This window comes from Gouania willdenowi, chromosome 7, assembly GCF_900634775.1.
Source record: "Gouania willdenowi chromosome 7, fGouWil2.1, whole genome shotgun sequence".
In the NCBI taxonomy this organism is placed as follows: domain Eukaryota; kingdom Metazoa; phylum Chordata; class Actinopteri; order Blenniiformes; family Gobiesocidae; genus Gouania; species Gouania willdenowi.
The window spans coordinates 9184545-9208465 of record NC_041050.1 but is presented as its reverse complement, the minus strand read 5'-3'; the positions used below and the strand labels follow the sequence as shown (position 1 = coordinate 9208465).

Below are 23921 nucleotides of genomic sequence, written 5' to 3'. Positions count from 1 at the left end.
CCTCCATCAACCCTGCACCCTTACTTTTCCAAATAAAGGTCAAATACAAGAGATTTAATGCTAAAATGGCCTCAACAGAAAATCTTTCTGTTACAAAACTGATCATGGACTTAGAGTTGACTGTATGCAGTATAAATAAAACAACACCTATGGTTGTCTCAGCTTCAATCGGTCTATTTCTGTATGTGAAGTTGATAGGTTAGAGGGGCAGTGAGGGGCAAAGCAAACAGAGAAGGGTCTCAACACTCAAGGTAAACATTTGCCTGCGTTTGAGCTGTACGCCTTCACTCCTACGCACTTGCCCTCGCCCCCTTTGAGTCTTATTACTGCTAACACCTCCAAGAGCTGGTAAATACACTGCTTATACCGTCCAGGACCATCCCATAAATTAGGTGTTCAAAAGCACCTCCGACACGGATTCTCCTCCACAGCCAGCAGCTCGTAACCCCCAGCTCGGACTCCCGTGGCGCCTTGTTAGAGCCCGATATGTAACAATGACCCCAAATGTAACAAGACCTGAATTGTTATTAATAAAAAGTGATCAAACCTGAAATGTAATAACTGGTCAATAATGTAGCAAGATGCTGAGCGCAAAACGTAAAAACATTTTGCCTTTACTTTCATATATATATATATATATATATATATATATATGTATGAAAGTTAAAAAAAAAAGTTACCAAAAATGTCAAGGCTCTCCAAAAGGCTGTAATATTAATGATAATATACACACACATTTACGCATTTGCGTCATTGTCTAATTATAGCAATTAGCCCTTTAATCCATAAATCACTGACTTACTCTATTACAGACGGGCAATTGGTGGCCCGGGGCCCAAATGCGGCCCTCAGACTAATTTTTTGCAGCCCCCGAAGTAAACGCACAAAATGACTCGCAAAAGTAGAACAAAAATACACAGAGAAAAAAAAAAATACAAAAATTGGCAGCATACACAATTACAATAAAATACACAAAAGGACAACAAAAAATACACAAAAGTAACAGAAAATATAGAAATTACAAAAGTAGACAAAAAAATAAAAATAAAAGTAACTCACGCACAAAATGAATCATAACACACTTGGGAAGAGCAAAAACACACAGAATGATTCTTAAAAGCACACAAAACAAAAACACAAAATTAATTTCAAAAACATAAAATAGCAGAAAAAAACACAAAAACCCTTTGTTGTTTCCTGTGTTAATGCTCAGATTGGTCGTTATTCTAAAGCTATCATGATTTATCTTGATAAAAATTGTGTTCTTGTTACATTTTGGGTTGTTGTTACATATCAGGCTCTAACACGCCTGCTTTGGCATAAATAATGGCTATTTCAAAACTACGTATTTATGTGCAATTAAATCCTGCTTTATAATTATAATCCAGAAATTAAAAAATATTTCCTGCAGAGTTTTGGGGAAGCATGATGCACTCTAGTTGTATTACATGTAGGATAACCATGAAGTTAATTGGATAGTTTTGGGGGCAAAATGGATAATTACTCATTATTTTACTATTTGGGCAAAATATTAAAGAAAAGGTTGTGGGTTTGTAGCTTTAATCTGCTCAAGTGTTTAAACCTGAAGAGAGCAGCAGTATTTAAAACAACACATTCCCCCCAGAGGAAGCTGTTCAAACATTTGAGCATTGCACAACACATCTTTCTTCTTTGGTTTTATTGTTCGGATTTTGTTTATTCATCCCTGTCTCGAAGCAAAGGCTTAATTCACTGCTGCCTTAACTTCTTTCCAACAACTGTGATTCCTCAACGCGGAAACATGAAGAAACCTAACAGAAAAAATGAGTCCATTCATCTGGAGCGTGAGTCAATGACCACGCCGACACTGCCGAACATGATACGTTGTTTTTCTCTCAAACCATCAGAGGATCTTTTCTCAAACTGATCCGGCAACTGCATTGATTCTGACATGTTTATTTCCTTGGAAAAAAAAAACTATTTGATTATAACCAGTTCACTTAGCTTGTGCTGTCCATGTGTCTGCAGGAAGATTTTATGGAGAAGTTTTTAATGCACTGCTAAAACATAGGGTCATTATGGGAGTTAGTACACATGCTTGCACGTATAATCCTCCTACGCCTTTTTGGGTCGGAGTCGCACAGTCCGTACCCTCAGCCCTGCTGGTCATCTTTAAAGAAACTTCAACCAACTTTTTGAAGTAATACCAAGACGTTCCCTGGCTAGCTTGGAGATATGAACCCTCCCTGATGGACACGTCTTAGCAAACTTTCCAAGTAATGATGTGAGATATAACGTGATATATCGTAGTGCAATATAAAGACGTCTACTGTACAATATAACCCTCCATCATTTATATCGCTAATTTAATGTGCGTAATCTCTGTTGCTAAAATATCATGAAGTGGGCTAATCTACTCACAGCAATGCTACTACTTAGCAGTAGTATGTTTACGTTACCCAGAGATACTAGTTTACAGCATGAAAGAGCGGATTCACTAAGATCTGAAGTAAAGTGTGGTAAACCAGTTGCGTCTCTAAATCCTTTGATGACAGTTTCCTCACCTGCTGAGAGGAGTTCACTGAGATTGCAGCAATCATTAGTGCGGTTGCAGAAGTGGTGTAGACCGCCCTATTTAAATGAGCGTTTTGCTCGTTCAATGTGGAGAGGTGAGTGCACAGAAGCACACAATGACATTTGAGGAAGTTAAATTGGAGGCATTTAATAATGTAGAAAACTAAGTAAAATACAAATGTTATTTATTTATTTATTTTTAAACAACTTTAAAACCTAATACTATTTTCCCCCAATTTAATGTGGCTGCTCCATCAAGTTCTGTAACTTTGCTTTGATCAATCCATGAAAACTTGGCAGATTTGGACAGAAACCGTCCTATTGATCTACCATTGATCCGAGTTAGTGCGGCAGCACAGTGGATCTCTGCGTGTGTGTTTGCACCTGCTTGTCAGTCGTACTATTTTCCTGTGCGAAAACAATCACTGCAAACGATTCCAGATTTGATGATTTTCATTCCGCCCACTGCATTCATTCACTTGCATGTCCTCCTCCCATGTTTTTGCTCCCGTTGTGAGCTCCGCCCACTATACATATTCATTAGAGGGAAACGCGCGAAATGGATTTAGGGCAGCACCCACAGACTTCTGATTCCCTGGGTTGTGTACGGCTTATTAGCGCGTGGAGTGACTTTGCACATGTTTTGATACCTCTAAACCTTGAGTGAATCCGCCCCTAGGTGTTTAGTTTAGTGCGACAAAGATGCAGAAAATGGATACTATGGTATCAGAGGTGAAACGCTGCTTGTTTCTGGCCAGATTGGATCCCCGGAGTGACCGAAATCATCAATTAGTCTGGTTACAAACTGTGTCACTACAGTGAATATGACTCTCTAGAAATGCGTTTAAAGAATATAACCTAACAAAACCTCTACAATCATAAATGATCTTTAATAGAGATTGCAAGTAAAATTCACTACAGGTACGTTTAAAACGATACCAGTGACCATTATTGTTGGTTTTTGTGCCCCCCTTGTGGCATTTCCACATACAAATTTACAAATCTGAACTCATGAGACAAGATTATATGTGACAAAAGTCACAAATATTCCTTCATTGAGAAGATTTTTAAAGGAGAAATTCCATTTATGTTGGGATTTTTTTTTTTGGTTTATTTTTATGTATAATAAAATATATAATTAAGAGCAATTTTCTATTAATTTCATGTAATTTTAAGGAAGAAATACTATATCAGGTTATATATTGTTATCAGGCTATATGTCTACCCATATTGCACAGCACTACTTCCAAGGGATGTGACCAGGAGAGGTCCTCACCACCTTTCTGAGTCAAAGTATCGTATTTAAGTATTGCATGGATGTCTGTATGGATATTTTTAAAGTCTATGAAGAAAACGAATTCCAATTCCAGATTCAAAATTTCCCAATTTTTTTTTCAGAGTTTGCTCATTCCTGCATAACTTTACACTTTTCCGTTTCCATTTCATTATCTTTCCCCGTTTAGATGACTTTACTGGCTATTAAACTTCCTGAATTAATTTGACATTTTACATGCTTCAGAGAATTTGAAGGGGATTGTTATGCCGAATTCTGATGAGATTACTTCGCAAGAGCGACGTTAGCCACACTGCTAGCCCCTCAGCCACTCATTTAACAGGAAGAATACCATAAAAATGTGTCAAAATTAGTCTGGAAACATTATTTTTGAAGTAAAATGACAAGTCCATCGTATACACCAACTGCTAAACCTCTCTTTGTACCAGTGTCTCTTCAAATTTCAATGCAATCATAATGATCTGACCCACTGGTTCATCACAACACACACACCAAAAAAAACACACCTCAGATGGAACTCTGTTTATTCAATCAAAGGAGAACACAATTACTACTCCATTCGTTACACATGGACAGGGATTTTATATGGGATTATGAACAGAATTGGCCAAATATATGGATTGATAGAGAGCTCTCCTGCTCTATCCGACCCCGGGATACTTGAATTTGAGGTGTAAATTATGAAAGTTTTTTGCAAGTTGGTCTACTGATGGGAATTTATTCATTTTTCATTGTTCTGAGACCATCGTACATTGCTTTTACACCAGTTTATTTCCAGATTTTGATGAGCAGCTGTTGAGGAAAAGGAAACACTGGTAAGATTATTTAAAAAGATGGTTGCATTCGTTGAGCAATGCAAACAAAATGTTCATTAAATATGTTTTAAATCTCATAGTAACGCAAATTTCTAATAATGATGAAAAATTCTATTTTTTAAAAAAAATCAGAGCAAAACTTTTCTTGGTTTCTCATTTTCTCAAAGAATCCCAGTGAATCGGCTTGGATTACAGCATAACTGGAAAGGTGTTTATGTGAGGAATCTGTGTGTTTGCCAGGGGACTGAGGATGGAAATGAGCTATTGCTAAAAACCTGCACATTTACATATAATATTTTCAATAATGGAGTTTGTCCCCTCTTATGTAAAGAAATCTGAGTCTGAAATACAAATCGTGAGAGTTGCACAGAGAGGGAAAAGCAATGTTCCAGATGGAAACATTATTAAAGGGATGAAAAGCATTCATCTGTAGAGCTACTGTCAGAGCGAGTCTTAATTACAGCAGAGATTTAGCACCAAGTCAAAAGAGCAGATATTTAGTTGTGATTAATACCTTCTTTGTTGCAGAAACCCTTTCTCTCATTGCCTTTTATCCCATTTGTTCTGTCATGAGGGACGTCCCAGGCTGTATCTGTGGGGAATTAATATTCCTGTCTCATATTTGAAATCAATAGGACTCGGGGGAGCTCCAAATGGTTTTTGTTGAAGCGAAATGCTGCAAGAAAAATCAGACAAAGATATAATAGCAGACATATAACTGGAATGATCTTCTTTTTTTTTTTTTTTTACCCCCATGTCATTTGTCGTCATTATATGTTGACACTACATGTAGTGCAATCTTATTTTGACAACTATCCATGTTTTATTCTTGAAAAAACCCAAACCCAAAAACATTTATTATTTTGCATGAGTGCCTGACTGGAGGATCCTGAGTTTGGAAAGCGTTATTTTTTTGTTTGTTTTCACGAACCGGGCTGTGCAGGAGCAGATGATTGGGTGCATTTATTCAGTTTAGTCAGAATTCTGAGCAATTTAATGTTCTTTTGCTTGTACAGATAAAACAGGAAAACCTGCTGACTGCTGTCAATAACTTGGTTTGATTTTATACTAAAAAGAAGCCTATCAGTGTCTACGCCAGAGGGGTCAAACTCATTTTAGTTCAGGGGCCAAATACGGACCAGTTTGAGATTAAATATACAGAATGTTTTGTGGGAAAAAGAGAAAGTTCATCATTAATGTGCCCTGTTAAATGATATGACCGTATCAGTCTGTCATTGCCCAATCCCGTTAGATCCCGGAAGCTAAGCAGGTCTGGGTCTGGTTAGTAGTTGGATGGGAGACTAGTGAGAATTCCAGGTGCCACAGTGGGGGACAGTGGCTTCAGTGATATCTGACATTGTGTCCTTGGGCAAGACACTTCACCCACATTGCCTAATTTGTATGGTGATGGTCGAAGGGGCAGATGGCGCACTATGGCAGCCTTGCTTCTGTCAGTCTGCCCCAGGGCAGCTGTGGCTACAATAATAGCTTTCCACCACTAAGTGTGGAGTGAACAATGTCTTAATTCTGTAAAGCGCTTTGAGTGTCTATGATAAAGCGCTATATGAAATCCAATGCATTATTATTATTATTATTGTTATTATTTTAATAATAATAACAATAATAATAATAATAATAATAAATGATAAAGTATGTGAGTATATAAGTCCCTGCAGGATCTTCACTTAAATTTCCCTGATTTTGGGAATTTGGGGAAATTTTGTTGAATAATTTGAGGAAAATTTTCCAGATTTTGAAAAAATTGAGAGTTCTTTCAACAATTTGATATTAAAAATGCCTGCCGTCATATGATAAAGGAACTGGAAAACTGAGCTCCGCAAATATTGTGGATTTTAATGGAATTTTTCTACTTGGAGGAGCTGGGATATATCTACAACTGAATTAGGAGGTAATTTACAAAATGTTTCATGTTTTTTTTTATATCATTTTTACTTTCTCGAGCGGGCCGGATTTGGTGATCCAAATGGGCAGATTTGGCCCCCCAGGCCTTTAGTTTGACACGTGGTCTATGCTAATACAGGGCAGGAGGCAGGCTCCATCCTGGATACGTTGGCAGTCCATTACAAGGCCAATATATAGATAGATAGATAGACTTTATACTTTATGTGACGGAGCAGCGCCGTCACTAACCGGGCAGCAGCACACACACACACACACACACACACACACACACACACACACACACACACACACACACATTCTCTTTCTCCCCTCCGTATTTCTCCTCACATCATGCATTTAACTAATCTCCTTCTTCCCCAACTGTTGCTAGAGTCAGCCAGAGGTGCACACTTGACTGTTCTAGGCTTCACCTGCTGCACAAACATTCACACATTCTCACACACACACACACACACACGGAAACTCTTACCGGTCACATGACGTCTCTGAGCAGCTGACGGACAAAACGGGGCGGAGTTAACTAAGGGATTATGGAAGGCAGTAGCGCAGGGTGGGAGATCATGTGATCAGGGGTTATTTGGTCTTAATTGTTTTTACATTTATATGGGGATTAATTTAGGATGTGATTTGAAAAATGCATTTGTTGATTAGAAAATCGGTTATCATTTGAAAAGGATGTGAATATTGTTTTTGTTTGTATTCCTTAATAATTGTTTTCGGTTTAATTTAAACCACATCCATGGGAGGGGCTAACCTGTTAAAAGCAGTGTAGGAAGCTGCATAGAGGGCAGTCTTTCTCTGGAGGTGCATGTGGGAGCAATGTACCTGAACATTTCTGAAAGCCTCTCAGCTGGAAGTAGAGCTGGGACCTGGTGGTGTTTTTTTTATTTTCCTCTTGATGTAAATATTTGTGTTCCACTGTAAATATTGAGCACCGGCGCCATTTTTGGAAAAATAAATGAAAGTCGACTTGCCATATGGATGGTCGTGGTTCTTCTTTTTGAACGAAAATCGAACCCCGCCACACTTTATAATGACTCCATTGAGGCCAACAAATATGTTTTAACTGCACACACTTCAACAAAAACCTTAAAACTTCATAGCAAAGACAGTTCCAGGGTGAACCCATGGCACCCAGCAACCTTATGGCTTATCCTTATCCTGATCCTGATCACAATTATAGATGAAACATAAATTATTTTACTCATGAAGGACAGCAGTGAACAATAATGTAAAAACTAGACTGAAATGAGCAAATCGTAGATGTTTGTGGGAGAAAGAGGAGCTTCTTCGTTGCATCCTGTCATTAATTAAATATGGGTACTGCTTTGTTCACATTTCTACTAAAGCGACACATTTAAAGTATGAGCATTTCCTCTGATAAAGCGATGCTTTGTTTGTTTTTCTTATACATGTCTCACATTAGTGTTTTCCCATACAGTTTCTTTGGTGTCTCAATGCTTCCCACAGCAGACTCCAGGTATGATCGGCAGATGAAGCCAATATTACGCTGAAGTCTGTGGTTGGCGTTGCAGGTCACTTCCCGCTGGGACCATCCAGCTCCTGAGAGGGTCTGTGATAAGAGTGGATATTGGAAGCTATGTAAACCTTGTTAAAAGCCCTTCCCCTGTGTGCAGGGGGTAATCCTAAACACCTGGGTTAGCTAACTGGGATTTGGTAGTATTAGGAACTCCATGAAGGCAAACGTGATCGTGCTTCTTGTTGAATCCTTTATCTATTCCCTGTTACTATAATTAAAACTCATTTTGTAAGACAAACAGCTATCTTATCTCCCAGAGCAGTTCCTCTGCATATTGTGTATCAGTGTGAGAATTGTCTGTTTTTGATGCTAAGCTTGGAATTGAAGTTTATCTTTTATAGCCTCCATGTGATTAATTGTACGTTCAAAGTCTTAATGATCGATGTTTACTTTGATAGAGTATGCTTTAATAATGATTATATGAGTCTATGGAAGCATTTTCTGATTTCCATTATTATTTATTTAAATGTGACATCATCACACCCCCCTCGATTGATTACATTGAGTAAATGTGAAACATTGACTTTTAGAGAAGTGCATTTTTCATTAATCATCTTCACTTTCACATATCAAGACATTCCTCACGTGAACCTAAATCATGGAGTTTTTAATTGATTGTAATTATGGGTTATATTTTCCACATGTTGTGATAACAATGTATGGCGTGTGTGACAGTATGTAGATCAATCTCAAGGGGGCTACAGATTTTAGGCTGGAAAAAGAGTCATTTTAACATTATTGTGCCCGAGTTTGCACTTCAAGGTATAAATTACATTTAATGTATATAAGTGACTGACAATATCCAAGCACAAGTTACCTTAAACTTAAATTTACTTACATTTCCTTGATATTATGAACAATTGTTATTGAATTTAGTATAATAATTTGAGTAAATTTGCATGATTTAAAAATAAAAAAAAAGAATATTTTAGTTTTTTCATCAGTTTGAGATTAAAAAAAGACTGTCATCATGTGATATAAGTGTGGTAAATAATTTGTATTCATGTGTTTTTGGAGGGGCTGAGACATCTGCAACTGACTTATTGTGTAATTTACACAATGATACATTTTTTTTCTGTCATTTTTACTTTCTCCTGTGGGCCAAATTAGATGCTCTAAATGGCCGGATTTGGCCCCCGGGCCTTGAGTTTGACACATGTGGTTTAGATGAAGGATATATAAAGGTATTTTCCTGTTTTTGAGTTAAAGGCGAATTATGATCTGAATCTTATATTTCAGTTTTACTTTTGTTTATATACAGTAGTACACACTAGATTTTATGTTTTTTTTTTTTTTTAATTATTCTGTTTACTGGCAGCAATGTAAACTTTGTGGTAAAGTCATTGCAATTGAAATCATCTCGTTTTTGACTTTGTTTTTTTTTTTAGATGTGGACGAATGTGCCGAGGCGCTCGACAACTGCAGCATTGATGCGATCTGCCAGAACACCCTCAAATCCTACAAATGTATCTGCAAGTCTGGCTATAAGGGAGATGGCAAACATTGTGAAGGTATGAGTACAACATTATAATTCTCATTTTTAGTTTGGAGTAACTCAAAATCTCATGTCAGTGTGAGCATCTGGATGACTGCCATACAAAGTAAATTTGTGCAGATGTGATCTTCCAACCTTCAGTCAATGTCAGGCTGGTTAGGAGCTTCTGTCTCACTTAATGTAACTCATTAGCTCCAACCGTTTGTTGATTTTGGATGGCAGAAGCTGTGAACAGAGGAAAAAGGGAAAAGCCAGACACAAAGCGCTCCTGTGAAGTGAAGCAGTAGATTTTCTCCCTGTTGGAGCAAATTAGGATAGCTGCTGAAACCCAGTCAGAGCCTTGGCCAGGTTGTCAGGAATATTTCCACAGCCAGAATCAGGCTTCAATGACTGTCAGACACATTTTCCTTTGCTTTTTTTAATAATGCTTAAAGCCTCAGGATCATTATATACCACCATTATTATTACTATTATTTCAAAATCCGTATTTCACAATGTCATTTATTCCTTGCAATTATTGTTCTTCAAGTTATTTGGCAGGGCTGTCGTTAAAGTTCACGAAAAGCGACAAAAACCTGTGTAAAGTTGCTTTGTAATTAAAATATAAATGAAGCTGATTATACCTCAAAGCAGACCAATGTGTAAGAAAAATTTCACAAGACTGACACCGAAAATGAATCGAGGATGATACTTTTGAAGAAGCATTTTACAGTAATATGAGAAAGTGACAATAATAATAATCACTGAGATGTTTCTACAGAACAAGTGTTTATAAACGGCCTCGTCGCAGCACATCTTGAATGGTACCTCGAGTGAAATTTGCAAGCTTTACCAGAACATTGTGCATAATCAAGGTTTAGTGGTAACACTTTACTTGAAGTTTTATACATAAGGCTGACATTAAGCTGTCGTTATTATAACATGATACTTGTCATTAGCATGAATAAGGTGTCATGAAGGCTGTTAATAAGTGTCGTTTGTTACCCTAACATCTCATTGATGTATTCTGGACCAAACCCATTCACAGATTTATACACCAGCAGCAGAACTTAACTTTAAAGTCTATTCTGAGGCTGACTGGGAGCCAGTGTAAAGACTTTAAAACTGGAGTAATGTGTTCTGACCTCTTTGTTCTGGTTAAGACCCGAGCTGCAGCGTTCTGAACCAGCTGTAGCTGTTTGATGAAGACCATTACAATAGTCCAGTCTGCTGGAGATAAAAGCATGGACCAGTTTCTCCTGATCTTTCTGAGTCATTAAACCTTTCACTCTGGAGATGTTCTTTAGGTGGTAGAAGGCTGTTTTGTGATATATTTGATCTGACTGCTGAATGTCAGATCTGAGTCAATCAGAACACCAAGGTTTTTGACTTGGTGAGACTCAAGATACTCGCTGAGAGCAGTCCTCTTTTCCTTTTTACTAACGACAATCACCTCTATCTTGTCATGATTTAGTTGAAGGAAGTTTTCACTTTTCCAGCAGTTTACTTTTTCTAAGCAGTCACACAACACCTCAATGGGACCATAGTCATATGGGTTCAGTGATAGATATAGTCGTGTGTCATCTGCGTAGCTCTGATAATCAACCTTACTGTTCGGTAAAATGTGTCCTTGAGGAAGCATATCAAGGCTAAACAGAAGAGGTCCAAGAATAGAACCCTGAGGTCTGGAGCGATTCAGGTGCGCTGTGAACACAAATGCTCTCGGATCAAACACAGGAAGTGTCGGAGATGACGTAGAGCGCACAGCATTGTGGGTGGGCAGAAAAACTCTCTGTGATGCGAAACAAAACATCAAAACCACCAAAAGCACAGCAATGAATAGGCAGCATTGTCCTGGCACTCTTTCCCACTCACTTTGAATAGATAAGTGCTTCTTCTTCTCATTTCTCTTTGTCTGCCAAGAGTTGTCTCTACTCCAGCAACGGCGCCCCCAAGTTACTAGCTCATGCAACTGCATCAGAGACTGTTTGAAGCGGATCAAAAGTACGCTGTGAACACAAACCAATGTGATATATTTATCAGCTGTTCTCTGCCCATTCGGCTCAAGTTCAGGACTGTACCAGTGTGAAAGTACTCCCAGTGTCCTTTGCCCTCCCACGCTTACTCCTGTTGTCCGTACCATGTGTTACCAAAATGGCTGACTGCAGGCTTTTGGAGCTCCGTGCACAATAAAAATAGAAATGTCAGCTGTAGACACACCAAAAGTACCTCCAACACACATCTTTGTGTTGTTTGTAGTAATGAATATAAACATTATCCTCGACATGTGTTGGAAAGTACTACAAAACAGTATATAAAGAGGAAAATTAAAGAAACATCTCTGGTATACAGATTTCAACTGTACGATAACATAATAACCTTAATGACAATAAGTGAGAATGAAAAAAAAATGCTTTCAGTAATCTCTTTAAACCAGTAATTCTCAAGCCCTTTTTTTTTTTTTTTTTTTTTTTTTTGACCTTTGACCAATGAAAAATGTTCAGACCAAACTAAATTTTGCCAAAATGGTTCAAAAATGTAATCTTCCTTGGAGAATTTTTTTTTACTTTTCTTCTCCAAAACTTGCAGAAATAACATTAAATATGCAGTCACTATTTTAATATAGTAATAATACAGTAGGCTAATGATAATAAATGTTAAAAGATGTTTCAATGATCATCCAGCAATCCAAATAATTTCTATGAACATTTGAGCTATTTAAAGAAATTAAAATCCAGCATTATTCAGCTTTATAAAGCACATATCAGGATGTACCTTCATGTTTTTGGTGAAAATTATTTTTCTTCTCTCACTAATAGAAATAATTTATCTGATTTGACCTCACATTACTTCTATTTACAACTGAACCAAGCTCATAAATAAATCGTTTTAATAAGTTTTTATGACCTTATTGATAGTCATATAATGAGGAGAAGTATGGTGGTATACAGACGTATGTGTGTGACTCCCACGGTGCACCTGCAACCTTTCTGTGTGCAGTTTGCATGTTCTCCCCATGCTACATTGAGAGTTTTCTGTTATGTTTCTCATTGATCATAGGAGTGAATGTTTGTGGGAATATGATTGTTTCTTTATGTGGATCCGGTGACATACTGGCGTTCTGTTAATGGTGTACCCCACCCCAAACCCAGAGTCAACTGGACAAAACAGTGATACATTAGAAGGATAGGAACATTTTTAAGCTTTATAATACCTTTTTTCCATCATTCTTTCCATGTTCCTAATTTCCAGTAAACATGAGAGAGAGTACGGTAACTCATTATGATCTTTCACTGGTGGGTGTGCCTAAATGCTGGCTCATTACCAGTTAATACTGAGAGCATTTCAAATAAAAACAGTTTTTAAATCTTTTCATTCACTTGAGTTTTATTTGTCTTTTGCGTCACAACTTATTTTTCGTTAATCAATATTGATACTCAAAATCATTCTCCTGTTTTCAGCAGCTTATTATCATATTATATTCCTCTCATGCCCACGTTATAATTTAATGTTGCCAACATGGGATGTGTCCAGGGACAGTAGATGAAAACCAGCTGCTCTGGTTTAACTCTGGCTCATTTACAGTTCTTTGTTTGTTGATTATTGTTTGTCTTTCTTAGCAATGGAATAGATAAAACTATGGTAATAAAATAAAATGACAAAAGATGGAGAAAATGTGGAAATAAGTATGTGAATAAAAAGAGGAAATTAGTTATGTATTTTTTCCATTGACATCTAGGCACGAGCAGACTTCTGTCTCTTCGTGTCTCCATCTGATCCGTGTAGGGACTGTATCACTGTCTCAGGGCTTCTTGTGTTTCATCTCCCGGACTTAAACTTTGAACACTCAAAGTTCACATTACTCACATGCAATAATCCCAATACACAATAGATATTTACCACTAATCAGATCAGGGTTTACAGTGCTAGTACACAGTGTATGTGGACTTTCATCTGTGAAAAAAAAACAAGTCATTTTTTATTTGTTTTTTAATGGACTTGCCTTGAAAGCTGGTGCAGAAAAATCAATAAGGTGTTACGATGCGATGGGTTTGGAAGAATCGGAGCAGAATGTAGAACTGATGAGTTAATAGCGTGCTGTGATCAGAGATGGTGTGAAATGTGCAGAGCAGAGGAGAGTGTGTCTTTGTCTCAGTCCTGTCCCCGTGCTGTCACATGCTATAAAGAGCTGAGAGATGAAGCCTCAAAGTGCAGCTCAACAACCACGATCATTGGCCTTAAATGGGTCTGTAAGTGCTGAGTGGAAGTACTCTGTGTTCTCAACTCATCTTGTCTTGATCTTCATGGTTTGAATCTCCAAATTATCATCATAACCGTGAAGTACATGCTTGCACTTTCATATTGTCATCATTCTCTTCATTTCTGCTCATTTGTTGTATGTTTCTCTCTTTTTTTTAAATTTTTTAACAAAGCTACTTCTGACTTAGCATATTATTGATAGTAAGTATTGATATTTTATTACAAATTGGAGTGCAACGTAACAGTAACTTTCAGTCAAAAAAGGTTTTAAATGCATAAAAATTATCATATAGTACCCTAGTACAGTGGGGCAAAAAGTATTTGGCAGCTACCAATTGTGCAAGTTGTCCCACTTGTAATTTTCATCATAAGTAACCTTCAACTGTGAGAGACAGAATGTGAAAAAAAAAAAAAAATCCAGGAAATCACATTGTATGGTTTTTAAAGAATGAATTTTTTAATTCTTGTGTAAAATAAGTATTTGACATATACAAACAAGCAAGAATTCTGTCTCTCGCTGACCTGTTACTTCTTCACAAAACCAAAAAAATACTTTTCTGTTATTTAAAGTATCAAAATATCATCTCCCACTTTGACTGATGTTTCGAAAACATCTTTAAATTGACATTAAATCTATTTAAATTATTTTCTGCCCTATAAGCCTTTTCACACTCTTGTTCTGGTTCAGTTCTTGAGCATGAGGTTAAAGGTCAAGAGGGATAAACCCGCCGTTGCTGACGATGTAAACAGCAAGTTGGAGCATTGGTTCTTTGTAATCAACGCTCAAAAGTTTCTGCAAGGAAAATTGCGGAGACGTGGTATCGGTCTCCAAGGTAGAGATGCAGAGTTAGCTGCTAAAGCTAATGCTGCACACAAGCTAAAGGTTTTTGCTGGCTTTTCAACAGTGATTAATCAGCTAAATAGTGCTGTTTCACTTATCGGCCTGTCCATTTTGTGCACTTCCTTCAAATTTGTAAAATAATAGCTTAATAAAAATAATCATGGACCTAGTAGGTGAATGGTGGACCTCGTAAATGTACCTCTTCAAAGTGTCCTTTTCACACTCGGAAATCTCGCTTTACCATCAATAATAACAATTCATTTTATCTATGAGCACTTTTCCAAAAACTCAAAAACACTTTACAGTTGTTAAAACAACTACAAAACTAAAAAAATAAATAAATAAATACCAACAATAAAGGTAGATAGAGAAGCAGAGGAGGTCGGTTGCTTTGATACTGCTTCTCCCATCGGTTTTTCCAAAGTGCTCGGATATGTGCATCATTCCCAGGTAGAGTCCAAATTCCGCCCTCTGGAGACCCAGGTAGTCTGTGTTTTCGTCAATCAGGGGTCACCTGTGTGGAAGCGAGGGGACTGCCCTCGCTTCCACACTGTTGCTGAGCTGCTTCCATTGGTTTTTAAAAGTGTTCGAATCGGCCGTGAGTGACATCAGCGGAAAACCCTGGTCACCTCCTCGAGTCTGAATATGTGTAATATTAACAATATAAACACTATTAAAACACTAAACATCTCTGGAGTAACATTACAAATGCTGTTTATACCTCTCGACCTATGACCCCCCCCAGGTCGCGCATGCACAGTTCCAGAGTGTGAAAAGGCTCATTGGGCAAGATTTCCTAAGTGTTATGTCGTCCTGTATAACATTTGGATTTTTATTTCCATTTTAATGATAATGCAAACTTTGTTCGATGACGTCCATTTTATGAAATATCATGTATTGAAAATCCTTATAAGCCATTCAGCGAAATACTGATGAAATTGAATGTGTGACACGTTCGAGGAGAGCAGAAGAGTTGGTTTTGGCTGTCACATTTGAACAATATTATCCTCATTAAAAGGCAGACGACTGAGAGGGAAGAAAGAAAGATGGCAGACAGTCATTCCTGCCTCATGGGACATTGAAAAATATGAATTAATACATGTAAACAAATGCAGGCTGGGAAATTGCTAATGTTAAGAGGTCTGTCAGCTGCTCACTTTCTGCACACTAAAGGAAAACATGCAAACCCCACAATGAGAAATCAGAGCCAGTGAAGCTTCAATGATAACGAACACGTCAAATCATGTTTACTGTTTCCATCCTAAATGTGAAATCACACTTTTCCACTGACGCTTCTTCTGTTACCAGATGCACAAGTACAAATATACACTTTACAACCAATTCTTTCTAAATAATCTCATTAGCTGTTATAACAAGTCCAAGTACAAGTTCTATCAATAGTTGTTTTCATTACAGATTTTTGCTAAATAAAAGCAACATTTCTAAATGTCGACAAAGTATAATTGCACTTTGAACGTGTTTCCATTGAAGGTTGTTTTAGGCAGGAGCCTCAAAACTCCCTTAAAATCTCATCCCGCGAGACTTTGAACACTCGGTATTCCTTTGTTGTTTCACGTAATCATTTATGTGTAATTAATGCTTATAAATGTCTTGGTCTCCTCTTCTGTCTACACCTACCACACCATGTTTTCTCAGAGAGAAGTGGTCATGTGACCAGCTACGTCACACGTGACGTGTATTCTATAGTGTTTCCATAGCACCATACATTTCAAGATTGAAACGTCTGAAATTCTTCCTTGTGTTTTTTTGAAATTCAGATGTTTCCATTACCAGTTTTTATTGCGCTATTTAGATTTTGTGCATTTCCGAGGGTTATGGAAACCCAGCTTATTACAGTAACAAGTTCCAATGTTGTCGGACAGGAACCAGTTGTATTATGTATCTACTGTTGCTCCTGGTTTCTTGTAATCCTGTGCGTGTTGACGGCGGTACGCTACGTATTAAAGCTGCCCTCACAAAGCTGTGTATTATTTTTGTAAAAATTTCTAATCATAATGTTTTGCTTGCTTTGCACCAGCAACACAGTGAATAGTCAGCCACCAGTTGATTTGACTACTACTTAGACCGTAACACAGCAAAAGGAACTTCCCAGGATTTATGGTAATGTCCGCTCCGAAAGTATTCGCTCAGTGTGCGGTGTGCTTTTATAGATCAATCAATTTACTATCAAACAGATTACTTAATACCTGCTCTTGCCGTCTAATATTTAGTTTTTGGTCCATAAAATAAAGATCAGGGTTTTCTGGCAGTTCGATGGTTTGAAAAGCGTTTTACAAGCTGCATTTGCAGTGTCAAAGTTTTTCAATTACTGGCAATGTTTGCTGTTGGGTTTATGCAAATAAACAAAGTTGAAGATTCTTTATGTTGTTGTAGTATTACCTGTTCTCACAGGTTACTTTGATTAGGAGTTACATGACGCTTTTCAAGACTCTCAAAGCTCTTATTATCAATAATTACAAAACAAATTTACTATCAATAGTTAAACTTTAAAAGAGAGCAATACAGTTCCTGGGTTTGCAGTAGCGTTTTTTTTTTTGCACATATACTGGTATACGATGCACTGGCACGCCTTGGGATGTGGGATAAAACTCATATTGGGCTTAACCTTAGACACGTTAATCCCAAATACCTGCTTTGGGTGCTGCCATTCACTCGTTCCCCCTGTTCGCAGCCACCGCCATTGTGGCTAAGCTTCACACTTGTCACCATACTGGCTGGATTACACAACATAATAAGCACAATATATTCTACAGCCTCACATCTCACCCTCGCTGCAGGGCGGTCTATTCTTCCCCACCTTTTCTATTTCCTGCCTTGGGTCTCTCCTCCCTGCTCCCTTTCCCCTCCCCTTCCCCCTCCCCCTCCACTTAGGTGTAGCACTGCTCTCCCTTTTTGTATCCTCCCTGTAGTGAAAGATTTCTTGCCCTTCCTTAGGGAGGGCTGGTGATGGTCACAATTAAGCAATAAAATAAATCAATGTATTTTATTGCAATAACAAAATATGCATTGCTGTCTCATAATGATTGCACTTCCTGTGGTGTTGACCTTTGACAGCATGTGCAGACAAGTAAAAAAAAAAAAAAAAGAGAGCAATACACTATATACATAACGTCAGATATTTGGATCATACCAACCCATTGTTCCTCAAATCAAAGTTACTCAAATTTTGCAGATTTAGTTGTTTTTCGAACAAAAAGAACAATTTATTACCAGAAAACATTCAAAAGGTCTTTATTGGGAAGTGGTTTACAAAGTGAGAAGCGAAATTAATTTTAGGTCAGTGAAAAGGAAAAAAGATTTTGTGTTTCTGTATGTGGAATACGACTCACGAACAGTTTGCTAATGGAAATTAATTAAAGAGTATATCAAGCAATTTAAAAGAAAATATAAAGAAAATATCATTACGTTTGTGTATATTCAATCAAAATCATATAAAGATGTGACAAAATAAATGTATTTACAGTAGAAATGGTTGGAAAACAGGATGCTGAAAATGTATTATTTCTTACTCCCTTAAACAAACACAAAAAAAATCTACATCAAATATTTTGTTTATTGTACTATTGTTTCATGTATTATTGCATTTGTTCGAAATAAAACAGCATATCATATCATACCCATCTGTGCTATCTATAAATTATTCTTATCTTTATCTTAAAATCATTGCTTTCTTCTTCTGCAGATGTTGACGAGTGTGCGACTGAGTACAACGGTGGCTGCGTTCACGAGTGCATCAACATCCCAGGAAATTACAGGTGCACATGTTACGATGGCTTCCGATTGGCACACGATGGCCACAACTGCCTTGGTGAGTGTACAAAGTCAACTTGAGGCGTCACTGAGTGTGGAAAGCAGGGTTGGGGTCATTTATAATTGTAATCACGTAATTGATAATTAATTACAATTATGGCATAGTCATAGTCATAATTGTAATTAAAAAAATACTGTCGCCATTGTAATTGTAATTGAATTGTAATTGAGTTAAGGTAATTGACTTTGTAATTGTAATTACCATGGAAATGAACCACAAACTGTTGATTACAATTTAATTAAATGCAAAACAGGTTTATGGTTTACACGCATAGTTAAAGTGAATTTTCACACTCATGCAGATGATGAGGTTTAGGGGTTTGTGGGTTAGAGGTAAAATATACATATTTAGGCCGGGCTACCGAACTCAAAGCACCACTCACGCTGTTGTTGTTGTTGTTGTTGTTGGTGTTGGTGTTGGTGTTGGTGTTGGTGTTGGTGTTGGTGTTGGTGTTGGTGTTGGTGTTGGTGTTGGTGTTGGTGTTGGTGTTGTTGTTGTTGTTGTTGTGTACACTAGTTAAAATGGCTACTCTTCTGTTATTCGTGAACTGATCAGGCTGAAATTTGGTAGATATAATCTATGGATGTGTATGTAGCGACGCTCGGAGCCCAATTTGCGGCCCAGGGGGGCCCCAAAAGAAAAAAACAAAACAAAAGTTGATTTCTCATATTTTTTGCAAATTAACGACGGTTGGTGGTACCCAATCTTTGGCACATACCAATATATAAATGGGGCCCATTACCCCATACGTGTCGGGGGCGCCAGATGGACCGTTATTTCTTGTTAGAATGGAATGCAGTTTGATATGAATACTCTATGAATGAATATGATGAGACACTCGGAGCCCTTTTTTTGGAATGGGACCCACCGCCCATTTGCGGTAATTCCCAAATGTATGGGAACATAGTCGTGTTATTTATCGTTTCAAAGGCATTTCAACATAGATTACAATTTTACGTCGCACAATTTAATTAGTTTTACTCGGTGGAACTGATTAATTTCACTGAATTCTCGGGAACGTGGTACGTGATTTTCGGCGTTTAGCGAACCCGGCAGTAGTTCATCAGAACTTGTTTAATAGGGACGATACAATTTTACAGAGTAACAATAGTGTGAATGTAACTAACGTTTTGTACAGAGTTTATAATAGGGCTGAACGATTTTGGAAAATAATCTAATTGCGATTTTTTTTCCTCAATATTGCGATTGTGATTTAATTTGCCATTATTATTCAAGGTCCTCTTATGTATTTTTCAAAAAAACATAATAAATAAATCAATGTAATGTGTTCTAATAAACAATATTAGATATGTTATACATACATTGTTCTTTCTTATAGGCTAGGCTTATGTTAAGATAACGGAAAATAAAGCATGATTTAATATTAAAGATGTAACTAAATATTACCAAACAGAATAATGACTGAAGTGCAGGAGAAGTCTTGTTTTATCGTATCGCGATATTATCGCAAATGAAATGAATCGTTCAGCCATAGTTTATAGCTATTGCTAAATTCCAACTCTTGTCAATAGTTGGGCTTTTACATAAGATATTATAATAAATGCACCAAAATATAAAAGTAAGGACGCTAAAACAACATCATACACACACAAAAACACACACAATCATAATAACGCTATATAAAAGAAATTTTGAAAAATTGTAATTGAACTTTAGTAATTGAGAACGTAATTGACATCCAGGGGGAAAATTATCATTACAATGTATTTGTAATTGAAAAAAAATGCCGGTTATCGGAATCATAATTGATTTGTAAATTAACATGGATAATTGAAAACTTAATTGTAACTGAATAATGTAATTGACCCTGGTTGAAAGCTTCTCTTCCTGTTTCGTACCTCTTGTGGTTGATTTAATAATGCAGATATGATCTGTTATATAAGAGGTGTTTCAGGAGAACATGCATATGTACGCACATGAACGGACTTATGGGTGTATTTAAAACTAGCGTCTGTCAAGTTCCCGATAAAGCTCATGTGCGTGCATAAATCGTGCTCTTTGCATGAGTAATGTCACATCATGGATGGTAATATATGTCTCACAGTCGATCCCAAGTGCTGCATAAGACATTAGGCATTTTTTTTTCTCTTCACATAGCATGTGTTTTTACAAAGGAAAACGACGACCCTTTATATAATGAGTCTGATGAAACGGGGGAAATTTACGAAGAGCTTGACCCTGAGCTGAAAAAGCGCTGAGCAAACTGTCAGTCGACTTGCTTTCCCAGGGTTTAGGATTTCACCTGTGTGCCACTCACAGAGGACACATTACTCTTAAAAAAGGTTATGAAATGAAAGAAAACACAGTGCTCTTCCTGCAGTGGGAAGCTGCGAAGCATAGACATCACCCCCCCCCCCCCCCCCCCCCCCCCCCCCCGCCCCCTTCCCTTTTTTCTGTTTTGCTCTTCTCCCCTCAACGCACCCTCCCTGCATTCCTTTTGTTTTGTTTTGAAACCCCCAAGTCAGACCTTCGCTGCTCCTCAGAAATCATCTCCTTTTTAGTTGCAACTTCAGCGCTACGTGTTTTTTCCCTTGATGTGGAAAAGAAGAAGAGTTTTGTTGCTGCTCAGAGTTTGGCAGGAATGTTGGAATCGACTCACTGCAGTTGGTTTTGAGGAGTTGATGACAGACAAACTTATCAACGCTTAACAACGACTCAGAATAGTAGAAAAAAAGAACCTTTCATGCACATGGTAACACTCTGATATCAATCCAGTGCTCACTTGATGAACGGCCTGTAATACTGGGATCAAGCTTCACTGGAATGAAAACAGACACATCTTTGGATCGATAATAGACCCGTTCAGACTTGAAAATGCCTCAGTGACTCTTTCTTTTAGTCTTACCATAACTCTGCCTTTCTTTTCCTTTACTTTGTCTCTTCTCTCGTTCCATCTCATGTTCAGCTTGTATCTACAGTTTAAAGCACAGCTATTTTCCAAGCCATTTAGCATTAGTGGCCATTTGTGCATGGATCATTTGCTGTGCTGTGGATCGACTCCGCCTTTCGTGCAGGTGTGTAATTGCTATGCGATATACGTTTGATGCTGTTGCATCAAACAGAGTTTTATCCATTGATCCCTCTGATACAACTCTGTTCGAAAACAAAAAAAAAATACATATAACAAAAAAGCACCCTTAAACAAATACAATGATATCTCACGGCTAAGCTTCACTTAACCCACATGTGTCAAACTCAAGGCCCGGTAGCCAAATTCGACCCTTTGGAGCAGTGTTTCTCAAATGGGGTACACCATGGCACGACAGGGGGTACTTGAGACAGAGAGAGTGGAAAATTAACAAATGAAAGCATTAAAAATATGGGGTTTAATAATGTTTATTTTTATTTCAAAATGATAATCACAATAATAATAATGGAAATTACCTTTATTAAAACATGAACTGAAAAAAGGCAGTAGATGACTGGAAAAGATAAAAATGATAGAAAAAAAATCTATTCATGGGCTATTAAACATTTATTCCATTCCATTTATTTACAAAAAAAAAGATTCTTTAATTACATCATTATACTTTGTAGTGGTTTTTTCATAATATTCAAGACAAAACGTTGTAGTCTGACAAAGGATGTAGAGCTTGGATTTAGAAATAAAAGAAAGGCGGTAGTTGAACCAAAAAAGTTTGAGAACCACTGTTTAGAGCATCTAATTTGGCCCAAAGTAGAAAGTAAAAATATCATTGTGTATATTACAAAATTCAGTTTTAGATTTCTCAGCACCTCCAAATACACATGGATACAAATATACAACGTTTATATCACATGATGGCAGTATTTTTTTTTATTATCTCAAATTGATTAAAACATTTTTTCAAAATTATTCTACTATTTTTTTTATTAATTTGATTAATAACGAGGTTTGTACTTGTCATATGTGCAGCTGTCAAGTACAAATCTCAGCTCTGTCCTGAGGACCTAAAAGGACTGAAAACACTTGTTTTTCTTGAGAATTTAATTCGTTATAATACCCCTGCTATGCTCAGCTGAGGGAATAATCCTCTGAACAAATACAAGCGGAGAAAGAGGAATAGCAGAGGTTTCATGTTAAGGCCCCAGCTTCCTCTTCCAGGTTTAAGCTTCTTTCTGCTCCTGAGAAAAGATTAGTCCCCTCGGCACCAAGAATGGGGAGCCTAAGCAGCTGGTTCCCAGACAAGGTCAGGCCCTAGAGCCCTTATAGACCAGATGTGCCCAAGGCTACAGCGGAGATGTTCACCTGACACTCAACGGTTCACTGTGAGATCATCAGGTTGCTTTAATATTAACCCAGGACTCACAAAATCCCACATGCATCCCTGTCAGTGTGTTTGTTTGCTTTTTTTTTGCTCTACGTGTCACATCATCACTTGTACCTAGAAGTGTTGGCAGCGTAATGACATCGAGCAGTGGCAGAAGGTAGCGGAGCATGAAACAGACGACGGCCTCGTGCGCTTCACTGCGGACACTCTTGCTTATATTGTGTCCAGCGTCTGGCGAAGATGTCAGAAAGTCAGCAAAGGGGAATATGATGCGATATCACAGCATGCAGAGTCCAGCTGCATTGAGTGGGATGTCACTCACTGTATAATTTACCTCACAGACGACTGTCGTACCATCTGAAAACTCAGGGGGAGAAGGAGTGAGGCATAGAAGGACTTCATTGCATCTTTTATAGCAGATGAGACCATTTGTCTGAATGAAATCAGTGTCAATATCAGGAAAAACAAATATATATATACACTGCAATTACAACCAGCTGTGGGATAGATATAGTTCCTCACTGTTGCACCAACGTCCCTATATTTATGACCTGTATCACATGTGTCAAACTCATGGCCCGGTGACCAAATCCGACCCTTTGGAGCATCCAATACGGGCCCGTAGAAGAAGGCAAAAATGCCAGAGAAAACATGAATCATTGTGTAAATTAAACTCAACAATATTTGCTGGGGTTGATAGTTTTTCCGGTGCTTATATCGCATGACTGCAGTCATTTTTAATGTTAAATTGTTGAACAAAAACTGTAAAATTCTTTAATTTTCCTGAAATTATGACATTATATTTCCCTTAATTAAATGGAAATTGGTCACAAAATCTAGGACATTTTAAGTGAAGATCCTGTTGGGAATAATATCTGTCGTTTAATGCTTGAACATGGTCAGTTTTTTTTTTTTTACATATTTTGTATTTTGAGTACACGTAAAAATGCAAACTCGGGCACAATAATGCTCGAGATCAAACTGCTTTGCATGTGGCCCCTGAACTAAAATGAGTTTGACACCCCTGACCTGTAAAAACCCAAATACATGCTTGCCACTTCTAGTTCATATAAAGTAACTCTCTAAACATCACAACATCACAAAGGAAAAGCTAAGAA

The 23921-nt window shown here is 37.5% G+C and overlaps 1 protein-coding gene across 2 annotated transcripts in view; it reads left to right on the top strand.

The window, feature by feature from the left end:
• The window catches only part of scube3 (signal peptide, CUB domain, EGF-like 3), a 135287-nt gene that overhangs the window by 25234 nt on the left and 86132 nt on the right, over window positions 1–23921 (top strand). For both annotated transcript variants that reach the window (XM_028452530.1, XM_028452529.1), the window contains exons 2-3: window positions 9514–9636; window positions 18404–18529. In XM_028452530.1, coding sequence (XP_028308331.1) covers window positions 9514–9636; window positions 18404–18529 — 249 coding nt within the window. The remainder of the gene's footprint in view (window positions 1–9513; window positions 9637–18403; window positions 18530–23921) is intronic.